This window comes from Mobula hypostoma, chromosome 2, assembly GCF_963921235.1.
Source record: "Mobula hypostoma chromosome 2, sMobHyp1.1, whole genome shotgun sequence".
NCBI classification, from domain to species: domain Eukaryota; kingdom Metazoa; phylum Chordata; class Chondrichthyes; order Myliobatiformes; family Myliobatidae; genus Mobula; species Mobula hypostoma.
In genome coordinates, this window is record NC_086098.1 from 219,275,432 (window position 1) to 219,295,998 (window position 20,567).

The window sequence follows — 20,567 nt, forward strand, 5'->3', positions numbered from 1 at the left end:
GAAAGGAAAATGGGTGGCTATATGGGAGGGCAGGGCTGGATTAAATTTAGAGTGGTTAGCACAACATTGTGTGAAGGACCTGTACTGTGCTATGTTCTATGTACTATGTACTGTACTATGTTCTATGTGGTAATATAATGTACTACCTTCTATTTTGTTCATTTCCATTTATGGATACCTTGAGTGCATTGAATTAACTGTAATCAACTCTAGGATAAAAATTGTGAGCATTGTGAGAGCCAAGTTCTCAATGACCTTTTCTCCACCCCTGTATCTGTTTCACTAATCAACTTCCTGGCTCTTTACTTCATCCTTCCCCCTCCCAGTTTCCCCTACCACCTTGTGTTTCTCTCTCCCCTCCCCACCCCCACCTCTTAAATCTACCCCTCATCTTTTTTTCTCCAGTCCTGCTGAAGGGTCTCAGCCTGAAACATCAACTGTACTTTTTTTTCCATAGATGCTGCCTGGCCTGCTGAGTTCCTGCAGCATTTTGTGTGTGAGAGATTTTTTTGGATGCTGCTTCTGCAACTATTTTGAATTATATTCCTTTTACATTTCTTCAGTTTTGAGGTGCCTAGGAATTCCCTCTCGTGTGGTCACAAACTATAACTCTGCTCATGACACAAACTGCAACTTAATAATTGAGGAAGAAATTGATCACTATGGAAGAATGCTTGGTGAACATGTATGGTGAGTCATACTAGTATTAATTAAAGGTTAATGAGGAGTAATTGCATTTATCATCACTTCCAACTAAAAGTAATAACTAAAGTTTCTGAATAAGGAGGCAGGTTAAGTTTGTATTGTTAAATGAGAAAATATATATGTTTTAAGTTTATGGGTACTTATCCCTCAGAAATTAAGTTCCTGTGTTTGCAGGACCCAAGACCAGCATCCATCAATAGAGACACAAACTTGTTATAATGGCTAACCTTTAACTCGTTAGACAAAGATGTGAGAATTTTAGCTTCCTTTATTATTACCTTCCCTTTGACCATGTGCAGTGTGTTTGGGTCCTGTTTAAGTCCAATTTCAGGCCCATTTAACCCATTTCTATCTGTTTAAATGTGCATCTGCTCTATCTGAATTGAATATATTCTCCATTACACATCAATAGAAGTTTGTCAAAGTTTTAGATGCCATGCCGAATCTTCGCAAACTCCTTATGTAGTAAAGGCGCTGCGATGCTTTCATTGTGATTGACTTTTCGTGCCGGGGCGAGGACAGGTCCACTGAAATAGTAACACCTGGGAATTTAAAGTTGCTAACCCACTCCACCTCTGGTCCTCCGATGAGGACTGGCTGATGGATCTCCAGTTTCCCTCTCCCAAAGTCTATAGTCAGTTCCTTGGTCTTGCTGACATTGTGTGAGAGGTTGTTGTTATGACACCACTCAGCCAAATTTCCAATCTCCCTCCTGTATGGTGATTCACCACCATCTTTGATGTGGCCAACGACAGTGGTGTCATTAGCAAACTTCAATATGGCATTGCAGCTGTACTTAGCCGCTCAGTCATAAGTATAAAGCAGGGTAAGCACACAGCCTTGTGGTGCACTTGTGTTGATGGAGATTGTGGAGGAGATGTTGTTGCCTATTCAAACAGACTGGCATCTACAAGTAAGGAAATCCAGGATCCAATTGCACAAGGAGATATTGGGGCCAAGGCCTTGGAGCTTATTGATTAGTTTTGAAGGGATGACGGTATTGAATGCTGAGCTGTAATCGATAAAGAGCATCCTGATTTATGCACCTTTGCTATCCAGATGTTCCAGGGTTGAGTGAAGAGCCAGTGAGGTGGCATCTTCTGTTGTCCTGTTGCTCCGGTAGGCAAATTGGAGAGGATCCAAGTCAGCTCTCAGGCAGGAGCTGCTGTGTTTCATCATCAACCTCTTAAAACACTTCATCACTGTGGATGTAAGTGCATTTGGGCAGTGGTTATTGAGGCAAGTCACCATGCTCTTCTTGGGCATGGGTATAGTTGAAGCCTGCTTGACGCAGCAGGGTACAACACACTGCCGAAGCGAGAGGTTAAAGTTCTCAGTCAGCACACAAACCAATTGGTCAGCACATGCCCTTAGTATGTGGCCAGGTAACCCATCCGGTCTGGATGCTTTCCATGGATTCACTCTCCTGAAGGCAGCCTGCCCATCAGCGTCAGAGGATGCGACCATAGGATCATCAGGGGACGTGGGGGTTCACGGTGGTTTCTCCATGTTCTGACAGTCATACGGGCGTAGAAGGCGTTGAGGTGATCCGGAAGTGAATCCCTGCTGTCTCCCGTATCACTTGATTCACATTGTAGGAGGTGATAGCATGTAAGCCCTGCCGCAGCTGTTGAGCATTCCTCACTGATTCAAGTTTGGTCCAGAATTTCCACTTTGCCCTTGAGATGGTTTTCCAGAGATCATACCTGCAGCCCCTGTAGTTTTCTTGGTCTCCGGACCTGAATGCCTCTGATCTGGTCTTCAGCAGATGTTCAATCTCGTGGTTTATGCAGGGCTTCTGATTGGGGAAGACGCTGAATGATTTAGTGGGGACGCACTCATGTACAGCTGTTTTAATGAAGTCCGTTACAAGCATGGTGTACTCATTCAGATCTCTAGACGAGTGCTTGAACACAACCCAGTCCACTGACTCAAAGCAATCCCATAATTGCTCCTCCACCTCACGTGACCACTTCTTAGTTGTCCTAATCTCTGGAGCCTGGCTTTTTAGGCTCTGCTTGTATGAGGTAGGAGGGGGACAGACAAGTGATCCAGTTTGCCAAAATGTGGTCTTGGCAAGGAATGGCAGGCATTCCTTATCTTAGTATAGCAATAGTCTTGTCTGTTGGGACCTCTAGTGCTGCAGGTTATATGATGATGGTAATTGGACAGGGTTTTCTTCAAACAAGTCTGGTTGAATTTCTGCTGGGATGGGCTGTTACTTGTTTGGAGGCGGCATCATGCAGCGTCACGAGTGTGTAAGTATAGTCGACCATCGGTGGTATATACACTGCAGTTAGGATTACACAGGAGAGATAGAATTGGCTGCATTTGACCATTAGGTGTTCCAAGTCAGGGGAACACAAGTACAACAGAACCACCACATCGAGGCACCAATGAGAATTAACCACAAAACGCACACATCCTCCCTTTGCCTGACTCGAGACCACAGTTCTTGGTATAATTTACTTTGATTTATATCTGTCATATTTGTAACGTACTATGTTGCTGCAAAAAAAAAGCTTATTTTATGGTATTTGCACTCTGGGTATATACCCAGTGGCCGCTTATTATGTACATCCTGTACACCATTGTTGTAATGCTTGGTTATTGGAGTTACTGTGACCTTCCTGTCAGTTTGAACCAGTCTGACCATTCTCCTCTAACCTCTCTCATCAACAAGTCCCTTTTGCCCAAATAACTGCGGCTCACTGGTTGTTTCTAATTGTTTGTTTTCCACACCATTCTCTGTAAACTTTAGAATGTGTTAGGTGCGGAAATCCCAGGAGATCAACAGTTTCTGAGACATTCAGACCACCCCACTGGACACCAACAACCATTCCATGGTCAAAGTCACCAAGATCATTTTTCTTCCATTTCTCCCCCATTCCCATGTTTGGTCTGAACAACAACTGAACCTCTTGACCAAGTCTACATGCTTTTATGCATTGAGTTGCTGAAAAATGATTGGCTAGATAAATATTTGCATTAATGAGCAGGTGTACAGGTGTACTTAATAAAATGAGCCACTCAGTGTAAATGCCCAAAGCAATTAACATGAACTTGAAATGCAGCTATACTTGGGGCAGTTCCAATTTGCACAAGGACTTTGGCCAAGAGCTAACTCAGCTTACAGAACTTGCACCGTAGACAGTGTGTCCTAGTTTGATTGTATATATATTAATTTTATGATCCCCATAAATTCACAAAGTTTGGCCTGCCTTGGGCACCACACTAATGGGCCATTCCTCTTTAACCTCTCTCATTAACAAGGCATTTTCACCCACAGAACTGCTGCTCACTGGATGTTCTTTTTTTTTGTTTTTCACACCATTCTCTGAAAACTCTAGACGCTGTTGTGCATAAAAATCCCAGGAGATCACAATTTCTGAGATACTCAAACCACCCTGTCTGGCACCAAAAAACATTCCAAGATCAAATTCACATTTATTTCCCATTCTGATGTCTGGTCTGAACAACAACTGAACCTATTGACCACGTCAGCATGATGTTATGCATTGAGTTTCTGCCAATGATTGGCTGATTAGGTATCTCCATTAATGAGCTGGTTAATTAGGGGTACCTAATAAACTAGCCATTGACTGCATATGCTTCTTAAGTGTTGTGAGAGTCTCTTCCTCCACCACTCTGTCAGGGAGTGTGCTTCAATTTATGATCACTCTTTGGGTGGAAATATTCTTCGATGGGGAAGAATCAGTGAGTGGGTGGGGAAGTCAGTAAAATGCAGGATGTCCAAGAATGTTGATAAGTATTATACTTGCCAAATGGGTAACTCAGTCCTGTCTATGGTACATACACCCATATGGGGTTGCATGACAAAAAGTGCCCAGTCATTGTTTTTCTAAATGAGGTAGACAGCCTGGAAATTACTGATTGCATGCTTTCTCTCTGATTTTCAAATCCATTGCTCTGTAAAATACATTGTTAGAGATTTAACTTTCCCAAGAAATTATTCTAACTGTCCCCTGTGTCATTATGTCTTCCCCATTGAACATTTCATCGTTCTAAGTTCTGATGAATGAATTCTCAACTGATGCATTAAAATATCTCAAAATTATCATAAATATGCCATTGGAAATGTGTATAAATGGATTGGGATAAAGACTGAAACATTTCACTTTCTAAAAAAAGGTGTTAATTTAACCACTCAATCTAAGATTGTGGCTGAGGGTTACCAACAGATGAACCAAGCACTTACCTGTATTTAAAATTTGCTGGTGAATGCAGCAGGCCAGGCAGCATCTATAGGAAGAGGTACAGTCGACGTTGCAGGCCGAGACCCTTCGTCAGGACTCAAAGTATCTTGGCCCGAAATGTCGACTGTACCTCTTCCTAGAGATGCTGCCTGGTCTGCTGCGTTCACCAGCAATTTTTACATGTGGTGCTTGAAATTCCAGCATCTGCAGATTTCCTTGTGTTTTGCAATTACAAAGTTCACAGGTTAATTTCTTCCTGTAATGCAGGAACTTCCACGTCTGGGTGGAGAGTTGGATGGCACGAAATGACCTACAGCCAGGTTATAGTGGATGGCAGGCTCTGGACCCAACTCCGCAGGAGAAGAGTGAAGGTAATGACTGAAATAAGATAATGGCTCATTGCATGGGCTATAAATACTGTATGCCAGTCAAAAGAGAACTATTAGAAAGTAATTCAGTTGCGGCATCTTATATCAAAATTATAGTTAGTTTCAAGTATATTGCATCTTTTGTTTTCAAATCCTGACTTAATTACTGCTATATTGTGAGAAACTTTTATGCAATTTTATAAATGTATGTAATTTTTCAACAGCTACATTTGTCAGTCTGGGCTTCTGTAAGAGACTTGTTGAATTCAAGATGATTTTGCAATTGACTGGTTTCTCTTTCTCAATCATTTCTCTGTTTGTTCTAGGAATTTACTGCTGTGGGCCTGCTCCAGTCAATGCAATCAAAGATGGGGCAGTGGAGATAAAGTACGATGTCCCCTTTGTTTTCGCGGAGGTCAATGGAGATGTGGTAACATGGCAGAGATGCAGGGATGGCAGACGAGTAAAGAGATCTGTCGAAAGTCAACGTGTGGGAAAATATATCAGCACCAAGGGTTGCGGCAGTAATGATCGTGAAGACATCACAATCAATTACAAGCATCCTGAGGGTATGCAAAAGAAGCATTTGTAAGAAAATGTACTTCTTAAAATTTCTTATTACTTCATTACCTCGCATACAGCATAAAAGTTATGGTTTATAGCAGTGGTAGAAAACTGGCAACATATTTCACGATGGACTGCATAGCAAATTGAAAGGTAGTGTGTTGTTTTAAATTAAGTGTATGGATTACAAAACAATTCATAGTTTCAAAATTAGCATGTTAGAAAAATTAATAAATAACTTATTATCTGTCTTCTTTTATTCTTTAATCAATGTTTTTTCCAATGTACTTAGGTGCTCCAAAAGAAAGAGCAATATTTGCTGAAGCTCAACTCAGAAATCAGCTGGAACCTGTACAAGAAGAGAAATTCGATGTGCATATGAAAATTGACAATTCAGTAAACTATGGATCTGATATTGATGCTTTTGTGAACATCTCCAATCGCAGTTTCGAGAGCAGGGTTTGCCACCTTCACTTTAATGCTCAAATTCTGAAATACACCGGACAACCTGTGAAACAAGTTATGGCTCTGAGTGTGGATGATGTTGTTGTTAAAAGCAATGGAGGTAATGATATTACTTGTAATATTGCATTATATGTATGTTCAGTTACTATTTTAGCAAATAATCTGTTTTAAGATTTAGATGTTTATCTTCTGATACCAGAAAGACATTGATATCAGACTTAAAACCACAGTAATGCAAAAGTTTTCAAACACAGAACATGAAACTGTACAGCACAGATTCAAGATTCAAAGTACATTTATTATCAAAGAATGTATAAATTATACAACCTTGAGATTTGTCTGCTTACAAGCAGCCACAAAGCAAGAAACCCAAAAGAACCTAATTTTAAAAAAATTAAAGACTAACCGCCAATGCGCAGAGAAAGAGAAAAGAATGCAGATCATGCAGACTATAGAAGCAAGCACAGCATAAACCAAATTGAGTCCTTACATCCGAAATCCCAGAGCAGGCCCAAAGCCTCGGTCTCAGTTCATCATATTAGCTGGTCAGATCACCGGGAAGCTCACAGGCATGAAGCACAGTAGCTGGGGCAACCTTCCTGCCTTGGTGTCATGGAGAGAGGAGTGAATATATTGGGAGTGTGAGAAAATCGGCCCGACACTCTCCTCTAGTCCCAACACTCTGCCTTTCCAGTTTATCAGAGTCGCCATTTAAATTACAAAGTACAGGTGCTTTGACCCATGATGTTGTGCCAACCATATAACCTACTCCAAGATCAATCTAACCCTCCCTCTCACCAACCGCTCCATTTTACTCTCATCCATGAGAGACTCATAAGTATCCCTAATGCATCTGCCTCAACTGCCACCACTGACTGTGTGTTCCACACATTTACCACTCACTGTATTTAAAAAACTATCCTGATATCTCCCCTATAGTTTCCTCCAATCACCTTAAAAGTATGCCTTCTCATAATAGCCATTGCCAGCCTGGGAAAAGTCTCTGGCTGTCCACTGTACCTATGCCTGTTACCACATCTATCAAATCACCTCCTGTTCTCCACGTCTGTGTAGAACACTTTAGGATTTTCATTAATCCTCCTCACCAAGGCCTGATGTTTGCTCTGAACAACAGCTGAAACTCTCGAACATGCTTGCATGCTTTCACGCATTGCAATCTGCCACATGATTGGCTGGATTGGTTGTGTCGACCTTGGATGTGGTGTCCTAGCTGTATGTGCAATATAAAGAGCAAGCTGTGGCCCACGCAGCAGGCTCCCCCTCTCTACAAAGCTAATGAATCCAAAAGAACGCCAGTGTCACAGTAGTTGCCAATCAGCATTGAACTCAGTGTAGGACAGCCTTAGGGACTCCAGCTCTGGCTTTTCATTCAGGGTTTGCTCTCAAAGCTTTCCCCATGAGTGGGTATAGCCTTAAGGCAGCGGAGGTGTGTGATCAGAGTTTTCCTTCTCCTGGATGAGCTGCCAACCACGGCTGATGAGCCCCATCTGCCAGGAGTGACTGGTTTTAAGATACCAGTAAACCCACTTTCTCCTGTCAGTAGCAACAGTTCCACAGGGCTTAGCAGCTAAGCTACACGTGAAGGCCAGGAACTGGACTTGGTTGTCAGAAGCTATTTGAGACGTTGGGAGCATTTAGTAGGTAGAGGGAGCTCATCCCCACCACCCCCTCCACCCCTCTCGGTTATGACAACAAGGAAACTTAAGGCTGAATAGATATTTGCATTAATGAACAGGTGCACAGGTTACCTAATAAAGCAGCCACAGAATGTGTATATGTATGAAATGAATATTTTAGATCAAGTGATAAGTTACTTTCATGTCTCCTGTTTAATAATTGTTCTTTCAGTTACGACGGTACCTATCAAAGTGCCTTTCAGAGAGTTTGGGAATTACCTGGAAAATCACCAACTGATCAAGCTGATTGCCCTGGCAGCTGATGCAAGAACAAATGACAATGCGTTGGCAGTGGAAGATGTTACCGTGGTCAAACCTTCTGTCATCATTAATGTAATAATCTTTAACTAACTATAAACTACAGACACTCAAATGAGTCAAATTAATATGGAAATACTTCGCCATTGTTGTGCTGAACCAATTAGTGATCAAATGGCTAACTAAACTCATCTCTTCTGCCAACACAATATCCATATCCCTCCATTTTTTCACATTCATGTGCATGTCTAAAACTCTCCTAAAACTCTCTAATGTATCTGCATCGCATCCTTCCACTCTCTGACCTGGTGCTCTGCTTCCCATCCCCCTAGTGAACTCATTTAACCGCTCCTGAGTAGCGCTAGAGAACCTCCTGACCAGGATATTGGTTCCGCTCCAAGTTAGGTGCAGTCTGTCCCTCTCATACATGCCATCCCTGCAGCAGAAGAGATTCCAATGATTCAAGAACCTGAAACTCTGCCCCCTGCACCGGTTCCTCAGTCACTCATCCATCTGTACTGCCATCCTATTCATGACCTGACTAGCACATGGCACCGGGAGGGGAGTAATTCAGGGATTAGAACCTTGGAGACCTGTTCAGCCTCCTTCCTGACTCCCTATACTCTCTGTGCAGGACCTCTTCCCCCTTTCTACCAATCTCATTAGTGCCAAATGCACTCAGCCCCTAGATGTTCACCCTCCACCTTGAGAATATTCTGCAGCTGCTCTGAAACATCCTGGACCCTAGCACCTGGGAGTCAACACGCCATCCTGACATCTCTTTCTTGGCTACAGATTCTCCTATCCATCTCATTAACCGGTGCTGTTACATTCCCTCTATTCAAAGAAAGAACGTTTTTTCAACCATAACTTCCCAAGAGCATAAGGCAACATCTGAATTGTCAAGGAGCTAAATTGGACTGGTTTCATTAATGAATATGGAAAAATGATTAGGATTTTATAAGACAGCTCCAAGCACTGAACAAAACAAAGTGCAGATGCTTTTTATGGTGGAATCCAAGGAATTCCTTCTTCATCCCTCGTTCTCTGTTTGGGAGAACTACAGCGGGGAAGCTAATGGAACTGCTACTTCACAGCTCCAGTGACTCTGGACCTCTTCTGATCTGAATTGTCTGTGAGGAGTTTTTCCTAAAGCCTGCATGCGTTTCCCTCTGTTTTCCTCGGATTGCTAGGTTAATTGGTCACAATAAATTGCCCCTAATGGATAGAAGTATGGTAATATTGGGGGAGAGAAATGGGAATGTGGGCTAATACAAGATTAGTGTAAAAATGGGTGTTTATTGTTCAAGTTGGACTATTCTCAGACTGCATCTCCGTCTAACTCTGTGAATTTATAGTCCCTGTTAATACTTCATCTTCTTTGATGTCCTCCCATCTCCATCTTGCAAGTCAATGCTATGGTTGGAGTTCATCAACATTTCTGTAATCCATTGTATCCACAGTACAGAGGATTGGTCTGTACAGCTTCAGCAGAGCCCTGTTGGCCTGCCTTACCCATGTCCACTTCCCATGGCTGATGCTCATTAATTCTGTCTGGCATTTTCCTCTCCTTCACAGCTGGCCTGCTTTGAGCTGGCACTCTCCCTCAACACAGCTTTTTAGCTGAGAGTCATCCAGCACTGTTGCTCATTCATCCCAATGCACCACCTTCAGACACTGTCTTCAATCACAGAACTTTTCTCCCAATATTCTTAACTTCTCTTGCTTTGTTCTTTCCTCGCTCTCTTCCCTTCTACTCAAACTCAAAACCATCACCAATTAGATTGATTCAGCCTAATAAACTGACAATGCAAAGGCCTTCATTTTCATTGGAACTCCCGCCTATGCTATGCAGTAGCTAAAATTACTTCAAGCTTACAGAACATCCTGGATAAAAGCAATCCTGAGGGAAGGAAAACCCCAAACCTATTTCTTGTCTCTACTGACGTTGTGAATTCTCTGTTGAAATTGCTGATGCCAGCTCAAAATGTATATGGAAGGAAAGCGAGTAGGAACTCCAGGTCTTCAAATGAATAAGATAACGTTCCCCAGTATTGACGGCTAGCAACTGTCTTCTTATTCTTTTAAAATCATTAAGATGAGAAATTGTCTCACTTTAAATCAGCAAATATTACATTAGGGCCACAGGCATATCAAGTAAATGAATTTGATTGATTCAACAGCCTGGAATTAGGAATAATTATAGCACCTAACAAATTTGTTTCTTCAGATACTGGGGGATGTCATTCTGAGGCGTGAGCTGACTGCAGAAATCATTTTTCACAATCCACTGTCTGAGCCACTCTTTGATTGCGTCTTCACGATCGAAGGAATAGGACTGATTGATGGCATGAGAAAAATCAGGTAAGGAGAAGGAGCAGCAGCTCCTGAACACAGGATAGAGCAAATAAATGACTAACTTTGAACACAAAAATCTCTCTGACATTCCCTTGAATTATGTAGCATGTTACTGGAATCTTCTCTAAGGCCTGTACAAAGCAGAAAGGAGCTTTGCTTGCATGAAATAATTCAGCTTGTTCTGACATACAGCAGACCCAGAGGACAATGAAGGCTGACACCCAGTTGTAACCCTGTGGAGCACCAGTCTTATTGCATGTGACTAGACGCCGCACTCTTTGGGAAAATCAAATTACATAGTACTACCCTAGGTGCTAATAGGCCATCAGAACGTACTAGGTAGCGGAAGGAGGCAGTGAATAGAAACCACACACTTCTGGAAATAATGTTTGTTTATAAGAAAAAACTACATACAATGTATTTACATGAGCAAGAACAATTCAGAATTCCAACATGCTGTTTAGGTTCCAAATCTTAGATAACAAACCAAAACAAATTCCTTTTTAATTAGAATCAGTGAGATTCCTTTATTACTCTAATCTCCCTAACTAATTAGATCTAGAGTTATTCCCTATTTAAAAGTTTACAGACTAAACTTTCCTTTTTACTTATCCCTAGTTAGTTAGAAAACCAAATATAATTCCTATTCTCAAGTATTATAGTAAACTTCAGTTTCAGTTTAAATTCAAATTCAAAAATTATATATACACAGTTTAACTCCTTTCATGACAATTCTTCAAGATTACAACTTCTAAACAAAGTAAATTTCATTCAGTAACTTGTCAAAGTCTTTACAAAAATAATCAGTTCTTGCAGAAAATCAAATTCTGATTCTTCAAATGAAGATAAACTTATACAGTACATCCAACCGTATTAAATCCTCTGTGTCATTACACATTTCTTTCCCGTGCAGGTTCTTCATCTTGGGTGGCTTGCTCGGTTCTTTGGATGAAATAGTTGATCATCCACGGAAAGGCAGTTCACAAACTTGTACCAAAACTTGACCAAATCCCTCGGTATGATTTTACAGAACTAATTCCCAACTACACAGTAGGGATCTTGGACACTCATCTCTGATGATATTGTCTCTTTATAGCTGCTGCGTGTTATAGCCATAGCTTCAATAAATTTTTTATCACTATTGTCTCTCCTCCAGGGTCTCACCCTGAGGTTTTCAACAGACTGATTTTAATTACTTTTAAAAGCCCTGAAATTATTCTGTGAGTGTTTCTTTTAACTAGCTATCTTGCCTTTGCATTTCCAGGATGCCAGAGATAAAGGCGAACCAATCAACTAGAAATGTATGTCAATTCATCCCCAGTAAAGCAGGACTACGGAAGTTAATGGTGGATTTTGACTGCAACAGAATTAAGGATGTGAAAGGATTCAAGAATATCACTGTCCCGTTTTTTTAAGTTAAACTGATTAATGGATACGTAACTCCTATGTTTATTAACAATAGTTGCATTGTAATCTGTTTCAAACAAATTTAATCAAAATGTTCTAAACTCTGTTGTGAACTTGTGTTATATATTTGTTCAGTGATTATGCGTTAGGATAGCCATCGTTGGTGTGAAATGGGTCCCCACTGTATTCAATTTCTGTGAAAAATGTCCAACTACCAGAAGGCGATTATATCTTGTCCGCTGAAAAATATGTATTTTGCTGTTTGAGTTGGTCAGTTCCCAATGCTTCTTTTGGAATTCTATGCTAAATTGGAGAAAAACAAATCACAGTATTCTATTCTGGGACTAGGGCAACTTGGCTAACACTCAAGCACAATAAAGAGCAATTTAGTATGTATTCCTGTTTTGTGCTTAATGAAGAGCAATAGAAATAAGTGAAACAAGAGTATTTTTTATGTCTTCACAGCAATATGGTGGGCTAAGCATTGCCCAGTTTTCCGTCTGTTAATCAAATATCTCCTACAAAAATAACTACAGTTTCTTGAGACTTTGCAAAGCCTATGATACATGAGCAGGATCAGGGCACAGTATTTACATCTGCTATTTGCCATAATTATTGTATAGCTGGGGGCCCAATTTTCAGCAAACCTTAAGCCTCTGAAATGTTTTGATTTTGTCATGCTTTTGGATCTCACTTCTCAGACTTGAGTTGCGCAATCAAATAAATGATTCTGAAGCACTTGACACCATTGGTTTCATAACATAAAATTCTTTAAAACAAGTTGGCACATATTTTGGAAGAAATCTGCAATGTGTGCATTTTGCTCCAGAAACATTAATGGTAACTTCTCAGACTTGAGTTGCACAATCAAATAAATGATTACAAAGCACTTGACACCATTGGTTTCATAACATAAAATTCTTTAAAACAAGTTGGCACATATTTTGGAAGAAATCTGCAATGTGTGCATTTTGCTCCAGAAACATTAATAGTAACTTCTCAGACTTGAGTTGCACAATCAAATAAATGATTACAAAGCACTCAGCACTATGTGTTAAATAACATAATGTTGTTTAAAAGAAGTTCACACATGCCGTAGTAGTGTTTCTGAAGCTCGCAGCATTGCACTGGAAACATTGATTTCGTTAATGTAGTGATTTTGTTACACATGTGCATCTAACTTCTCAAACTAAAGTTGGAAGATCAAATAAATGATTCATAAGCAATTAGAACCATGTGTTACATAAAATGAAGTTGTTTAATATAAGTTTACACAATGTTTTTGAAGAAAGTGCAAGTGAATACATTCTGCTCTGGTGACACCAATTTAACTAATTTGGTGATGGTAGACCATAAGGCGATAAGACATAGGAACGGAATTATATCATTCAGCCCACTGTGTCTGCTCTGCCATTCCATCATGTCTGATTTATTCTTCCTCTCAATCCCATCCTCCTGCTTTCGCCCTGCAACATTTGATGCCCTGATTAATCAAGAACCTATCAACCTCTGTTTTCAAAACACTGAACGACTTAGCCTCCACAGCCAACTGTGGCAATGAATTCCACAGATTCATCACCCACTGAATAAAGAAGTTATGCCTCATCTCTGTTCTATGAGAAACTCATATCATTCTTCTAGGCTCCAGCAAGTACAAACACAGAGCCATCAAACACACCTCATACATTAGCCCTTTCATTGCTGGAATTATCCTTGTGGTGCTCATCTGGACCCTCTCCAATTCCAGAATGTGTTTTCTCAGATGAAGGGGCCAAAAACACTGAAAATACTCCAAGGCATCCTGACCAATGTCTTTTAAAGTGTTAGCATTATATTCTTGCTTTTATATTCTAGTCCAGGGGTCCCCAACCTTTTTTGCATTGTGGACCCGTTTACTATTGATAATATTCTTGCGGACCAGCCAACGGGGGGGGGGGGGTGCCAACGGACAAGAGTAGCAGTCAAATGCATTGTTTACCCAGAAAGACTACAATGACCATGAAGCCTTGCACATGTACCAGTGCGCATGCGCGTCGTGACCTGCTGATTTCCCCCCCCCCCCCACCAGCAAATCCTTTTTGGCGATTCTGTTCAGGAAGGGTGTTAATCACTACTGGAATAGAAACATAGAAAATAGGTGCAGGAGTAGGCCATTCGGCCCTTCGAGCCTGCACCGCCATTTATTATGATCATGGCTGATCATCCAACTCAGAACCCCGCCCCAGCCTTCCCTCCATACCCCCTGACCCCCGTAGCCACAAGGGCCATATCTAACTCCCTCTTAAATATAGCCAATGAACTGGCCTCAACAGTTTCCTGTGGCAGAGAATTCCACAGATTCACCACTCTCTGTGTGAAGAAGTTTTTCCTAATCTCGGTCCTAAAAGGCTTCCCCTCTATCCTCAAACTGTGACCCCTCGTTCTGGACTTCCCCAACATCGGGAACAATCTTCCTGCATCTAGCCTGTCCAACCCCTTTAGGATCTTATACGTTTCAATCAGATCCTCCCTCAATCTTCTAAATTCCAACGAGTACAAGCCCAATTCATCCAGTCTTTCTTCATATGAAAGTCCCGCCATCCCAGGAATCAATCTGGTGAACCTTCTTTGTACTCCCTCTATGGCAAAGATGTCTTTCCTCAGATTAGGGGACCAAAACTGCACACAATACTCCAGGTGTGGTCTCACCAAGGCCTTGTACAACTGCAGTAGTACGACCCTGCTCCTGTACTCAAATCCTCTCGCTATAAATGCCAGCATACCATTCACCTTTTTCACCGCCTGCTGTACCTGCATGCCCACTTTCAATGACTGGTGTATAATGACACCCAGGTCTCGTTGCACCTCCCCTTTTCCTAATCGGCCACCATTCAGATAATAATCTGTTTTCCTATTTTTGCCACCAAAGTGGATAACTTCACATTTATCCACATTAAACTGCATCTGCCATGAATTTGCCCACTCACCCAACCTATCCAAGTCACCCTGCATCCTCTTAGCATCCTCCTCACTGCTAACACTGCCACCCAGCTTCGTGTCATCCGCAAACTTGGAGATGCTGCATTTAATTCCCTCATCCAAGTCATTAATATATATTGTAAACAACTATATAGGCGATAAGTGGGTAATACACTCAATTTTGTTTCTAAAAGGGTTTATCGAATGAATTTAATATTAAACACACAGCGCATATTTTCCTCGCATGAATATACTGGTAAGTCAATTATCAGGGGAGCTTGAACAAACTTCCAATAGAAGTGGTAGAGGCAGGTTCAATATTATCATTTAAAGAAAAATTGGATAGGTATATGGACAGGAAAGGAATGGAAGGTTATGGGTTGAGTGCAGGTCGGCGGGACTAGGTGAGAGTAGCATTCGGCACGGACTAGAAGGGCCGAGATGGCCTGTTCCTGTGCTGTAATTGTTATACGGTCACTTATAACAGCGGTCCCCAACCACCGGGCCGTGGACCGGTGCTGGGCCGCGAGGAAACGATATGATTTGGCGATATGAGTCGGCTGCACCTTTCCTCATTCCCTGTCATGGTCACTGATCAGCCATTATGCACGCGAGGTCATTACACACGCGTCATCCGTGTCAGGGTGGGAAGGCGATCAACTCCTCGAGCTTGCAAATGACGACGGGCTGCAAAGTATGTTTGACATAACATCTCTGTCGGCATTTTGGATCAAAGTCAAGGCTAAATATCCTGAGATAGCCACGAAAGCACTGAAAACATTGCTTTCATTTCCAACATTTTTCTGCGAAGCAGAGTTTTCTGCAATGAATGCAACGAAAACTAAACTGCGGAATAGACTGGACATCAGGAACCCCATTCGAGTATCGCTGTCTCCCATCACCCCTTGATAGGACCGTGTTGTTGCAGAGAAACAAGCCCAGGGCTCCCACTGATTCAGCGATATTGGTGTGTTGCAATGATTTTATATATTTATACAGGGAAAATATGTGCTGTTGTGTTTAATATCCAAATATTACTTAAAATGTTATGATGCTATTGACTTATAAGTGACAGTATAACAATTACAGCACAGGAACAGGCCATCTCGGCCCTTCTAGTCCGTGCCACATGCTACTCTCACCTAGTCCCATCGACCTGCACTCAGCCCATAACCCTCCATTCCTTTCCTGTCCATATACCTATCCAATTTTTCTTTAAATGATAATATCAAACCTGCCTCTACCACTTCTACTAGAAGTTTGTTCAACATTTACTTCAAGCTCCCCTGATAATTGACTTATCACTATATTCATGCGAGGAAAATATGCGCTGTGTGTTTAATATTAAATTCGTTCGATAAACCCTTTTAGAAACAAAATTGAGTGTATTACCCACTTATCGCCTATATTCCAGTAGTGATTAACACCCCCCCCCGAACAGAATCGCCAAAAAGGATTTGCTGGTGGGGGGGAATCAGCAGGTCACGACGCGTATGCGCACTGGTACACGTGCAAGGCTTCATGGTCATTGTAGTCTTTCTGGGTAAACAACGCATTTGACTGCTACCCTTGTCCGTTGGCAACCCCCCCCCCCACCGGTCGGCCGGTCCGCAAGAATATTGTCAATATTAAACCGGACCGCAATGCAAAAAAGGTTGGGGACCCCTGTTCTAAGAGACCAGTTGGATGAGTATTTGGATAGACATGGACTGATTAAGGATCGACAGCATGGCTTCACGAGTGGTAAGTCATGTCTAATCAATCTTATGGAGTTTTTTGAGGAAGTTACCAGGAAAGTTGATGAAGGCAAGGCAGTGGATGTTGTCTATATGGACTTTAGCAAGGCATTTGACAAGATCCCACATGGGAAGACCTTGGTCGAGAAAGTTCAGTCACTTGGAATTGAAGATAAGATAGTAAATTGGATTAGACATTGGCTTTGTAGGAGAGGCCAGAGAGTAGTGGCAGATGGTTGCCTTTCTGACTGAAGTTCTGTGACTAGTGGAGTGCTACAGGGATTGGTGCTGGGTCCATTGTTGTTTATCATCTATATCAACGACCTGGAAGAAAATACGGTGAACTGGATCAGCAAATTTGGGGATGACATCAAGAATGGGGGTGTAGTGGAGAGCAAGGCAGCCTATCAGAGCTTGGATCTGGGTCAGTATGAAAAATGGCAGAATGGAATTTGATGCAGACAAGTGCGAGATGTTGGACTTCAGTAGGGCAAACCCAAGTCGGTCTTACATAGTGAACGGTAGGGAACTGAAGAGTGTGGTAGAACAAAAATATCTGGGAACACAGGTCTATTACAAGAGTTAGACAATCAGACAAGCACAAAGTAATAACATTCAGATAGGCACAAAGAGATCTGTACTTACCAACAAGTACCTTCATTATCTCAACAGAAGTACACATGAACTTACACAACCAATACCTGTGTGCACCCCTTCTAAGTTTTCCTGACCTTGCATGAACAGTCAACAAACAGAAAAGATATGACTATTTAAAAAGGAGTTTTTGCTGCCGGCCACATGTTCCTCAGAGTCCTGATTCAAATCTCCACATGTCCATGGGGCACCTCACATCTGCAGTAGCTACCACTGCCAGCACACTTGAAGTGTCTGCTTTTATATCCATTTCTTACCAACTCAAATGTTGCATTCCAATGTCATTGGCTGCAGGTCATGTGCCTGACCCTTAACACCTTTTTATTGGCTCTGCTCCAGGCCAGCATCCGTTTCTTGCCCTCTTCCCAGCAAGTGAAAATTGGTAATATATAGCTCTTTGTTCTCAATCTGCAAATAGCTTGAATCACACAGACCAGGCACAGAGAAACAGTCACAGAGCTGCATTTTACATTCAACCAAAGAACTTTTCACAAATAACTTCTTATTTGGAAATGATCTCTAGTTCAGCAGGTTATCTGAGGCACGATTGTGCTTTTTTTAAAACACTGACTCACAAAATGAAGAATAGAATCTCTTCATAAATTAGCAGCCTTCATCTTCTCCTTCATAGCAAGAACAAAGATAATTGGACTGTCTGCTTCCACTGTCTTAGATTCATTCAAATTCACTGATCTGCAGACTGTAGTTCTCTCTGGCCAACAGGTCCATAACTCATTGAAATTGGCATCATAGGTAGTTAGAGTTGTAAAGAAAGCTTTAGGCACATTGGCCTTCATAAATCAAAGTATTGAGTACAGGAGTCTGTATGTTATGTTCAAGTCGTATAAAATGTTGGTGAAGCCTAATTTGGAGTATTGTGGGCAATTCTGGTCACCTGCCTACAGGAAGGTTGTAAGTAAGATTGAAAGAGTACAGAGAAAATTTACAAGGATTTTACTGGATCTGGAGGACCTGAGATGAGGAAAGGGTGAATAGGTAAGGATTTTATTCCTCAGAACACAGACGATCGAGAGGAGATTTGATAGAAGTATAGAAAATTATGAGGGGTATAAATAGGGTAAATGCAAGCGGCCTTTTTGCACTGAGGTGGGGTGGGACTACCACTAGAGGTCATGAGTTAAGGATGAAAGATAAAATGTTTAAGGGGAACATGAGGGGAAACCTATTCATTCAGAGGGTCGTGAAAGAGTGGAACGAGCTGCCAGAACAAGTGGTGCATGCAAGCTCAATTTCAATGTTTAAGCAAAGTTTTTATAGGTACATGGATGGTAGGGGTATAGAGGGCTATGGTTCTGGTGCAGGTTGAAAGGAGTAGGCAGTTTAAATAGTTTCAGCATAGACTAGATGGGCTGAAGGGCCTGTTTATGTGCTGTGCTCTATGACTCTTTCCTTATAACTCAGGTCCTCCAGACCTGAAAACGTCCTACTGTACCCTTTCAAATTTATTTATATCTTTCCTGTAGGGAAGTGATCAAATCTACACACAATACTCCAAATCAGCCCTCATCAATATCTTATACAACCTCAAAATAGTATCCCATCTCCTATAATCAGTATGAAGGCCAACGTGCCAAAAGCTTTCTTAACAACCCTATCTACCTGTGTCGCCAGTTATGGACCTGTATTCCCAGATCCCTTGGTTCTACCATACTCCTCAGTAACGAACCGTTCATTGTGTAAGACCTACCCAGGTTGTTCCTACCAAAGTGCAACATCTTGCACCTGTCTGCATTAAATTCCATCTGCCAGCTGCTCCTGACCCCACTCCAAGCTATGATAACCTTCCTCACTGTCCACTACATCCCCAAACTTGACATCATTCACAAATTTGCTGATCCAGTGAACCACATTTTCATCCAGATCATTGATATAGATGACAGCAACAGACCCAGAATCGATCCCTGCAACACACTAGTAGTCACATTTCTCCAATCAGAGAGGCAACCATCTACTCTCTGGCTTCTCCCACAAATCACTACCTCATCCTGAATGCTGAATGAAAAACTTTCTTATCCAACCTCCCATGTGAGACCTGTCAACCTTGTCAAATGCCTTACTAAAGTCCATGTAGACAACTCCCACTGTCTTGTCTTCAACAACTTTCCTGGTAACTTCCTTGGAAAAACTTGGTAAGACATGACCCACCACATACAAAGCCATGCTGACTGTCTTTAATCAGTCCATGTCAATCCAATCCAAATGCTTATATATCCAGTCCCTCAGAATACCATCTTTCCTAATTTTCTCCTGACTGTTGTCAGGCTCACTGGCCTATATTTTCATGGGTTATTTTTAGAGCCTTTCTTGAACATCAGAACATTGGCATACCTCTAATCTTCTGGTACCTCACCTGTTGCTAAGGATGATTTAAACATTCTGCTAGGGCCCCGGAAATTTCTGTACTTGGCTCCTGCAGGGTCCAAGGGAACATCTTGTCAGGCCTTGGGGATTTATCCACCCTAATTTGCCTCAGGACAGCAAACACCTCCTCCTCTGTAATCTGTATAGGATCCATGAATTTGATGCCACTTTGCTTCACTCCTATAGAGCCTGTGTCCATCTCCTATGTAAATATAGATGCAAAAAAAAACTATTTTAAGATCTCCCCCATCTCCTTTGGCTCCACACATGGATTACCATTCTGATCTTCCAGAGGATCAATTTGGTCCCTTGCAATCCTTTTGCTCTTAACACATCTGTAGAATCCCTTACAGTTTTCCTTCACCTCATTTGCTAGGGCAATCTCATGCCTCATTTTAGCCCACCTGATTTATTTTTTAAGTGTTCTCTTGCATTCTTATACTCTATAAGCACCACATTTGTTCCTACCTGCCTATACCTGTTATGCACCTCTTTTTTCCTTAACCAGTCCCTCAATATCTCTTGAAAACCAAGGTTCCCTACACCTCTTGTCTTTGCCTTTTATTCTGACAGACACCTGCAAGATTTGTACTCTCAGAATTTCATTTTTAAGGCCTCCCACTTACCAAGTACATTTTTGCCAGAAAACAGCCTGTCCCAATCCACATTTATCAGATCCTTTCTGATACCATCAAAATATATAGGTAGATAGATAGATACATTATTGATGCCAAAGGAAATTACAGTGTCACAGTAGCATTACAAGTGCACAGATTACACATATGTACAAATATTAGG

The 20,567-nt window shown here is 41.6% G+C and overlaps 1 protein-coding gene across 7 annotated transcripts in view; it reads left to right on the forward strand.

The window, feature by feature from the left end:
- LOC134342860 (protein-glutamine gamma-glutamyltransferase 2-like) overlaps positions 1–12,782 on the forward strand; it is a 113,798-nt gene extending 101,016 nt beyond the window's left edge. For all 7 annotated transcript variants that reach the window (XM_063041505.1, XM_063041504.1, XM_063041506.1 and 4 more), the window contains 7 exons: positions 564–690; positions 5,190–5,293; positions 5,617–5,859; positions 6,147–6,419; positions 8,189–8,349; positions 10,505–10,638; positions 11,897–12,782. In XM_063041505.1, the coding sequence (XP_062897575.1) occupies positions 564–690; positions 5,190–5,293; positions 5,617–5,859; positions 6,147–6,419; positions 8,189–8,349; positions 10,505–10,638; positions 11,897–12,047 (1,193 nt within the window). In that variant the 3' untranslated portion in view covers positions 12,048–12,782. The remainder of the gene's footprint in view (positions 1–563; positions 691–5,189; positions 5,294–5,616; positions 5,860–6,146; positions 6,420–8,188; positions 8,350–10,504; positions 10,639–11,896) is intronic.
- Positions 12,783–20,567: the final 7,785 nt, after the last annotated feature.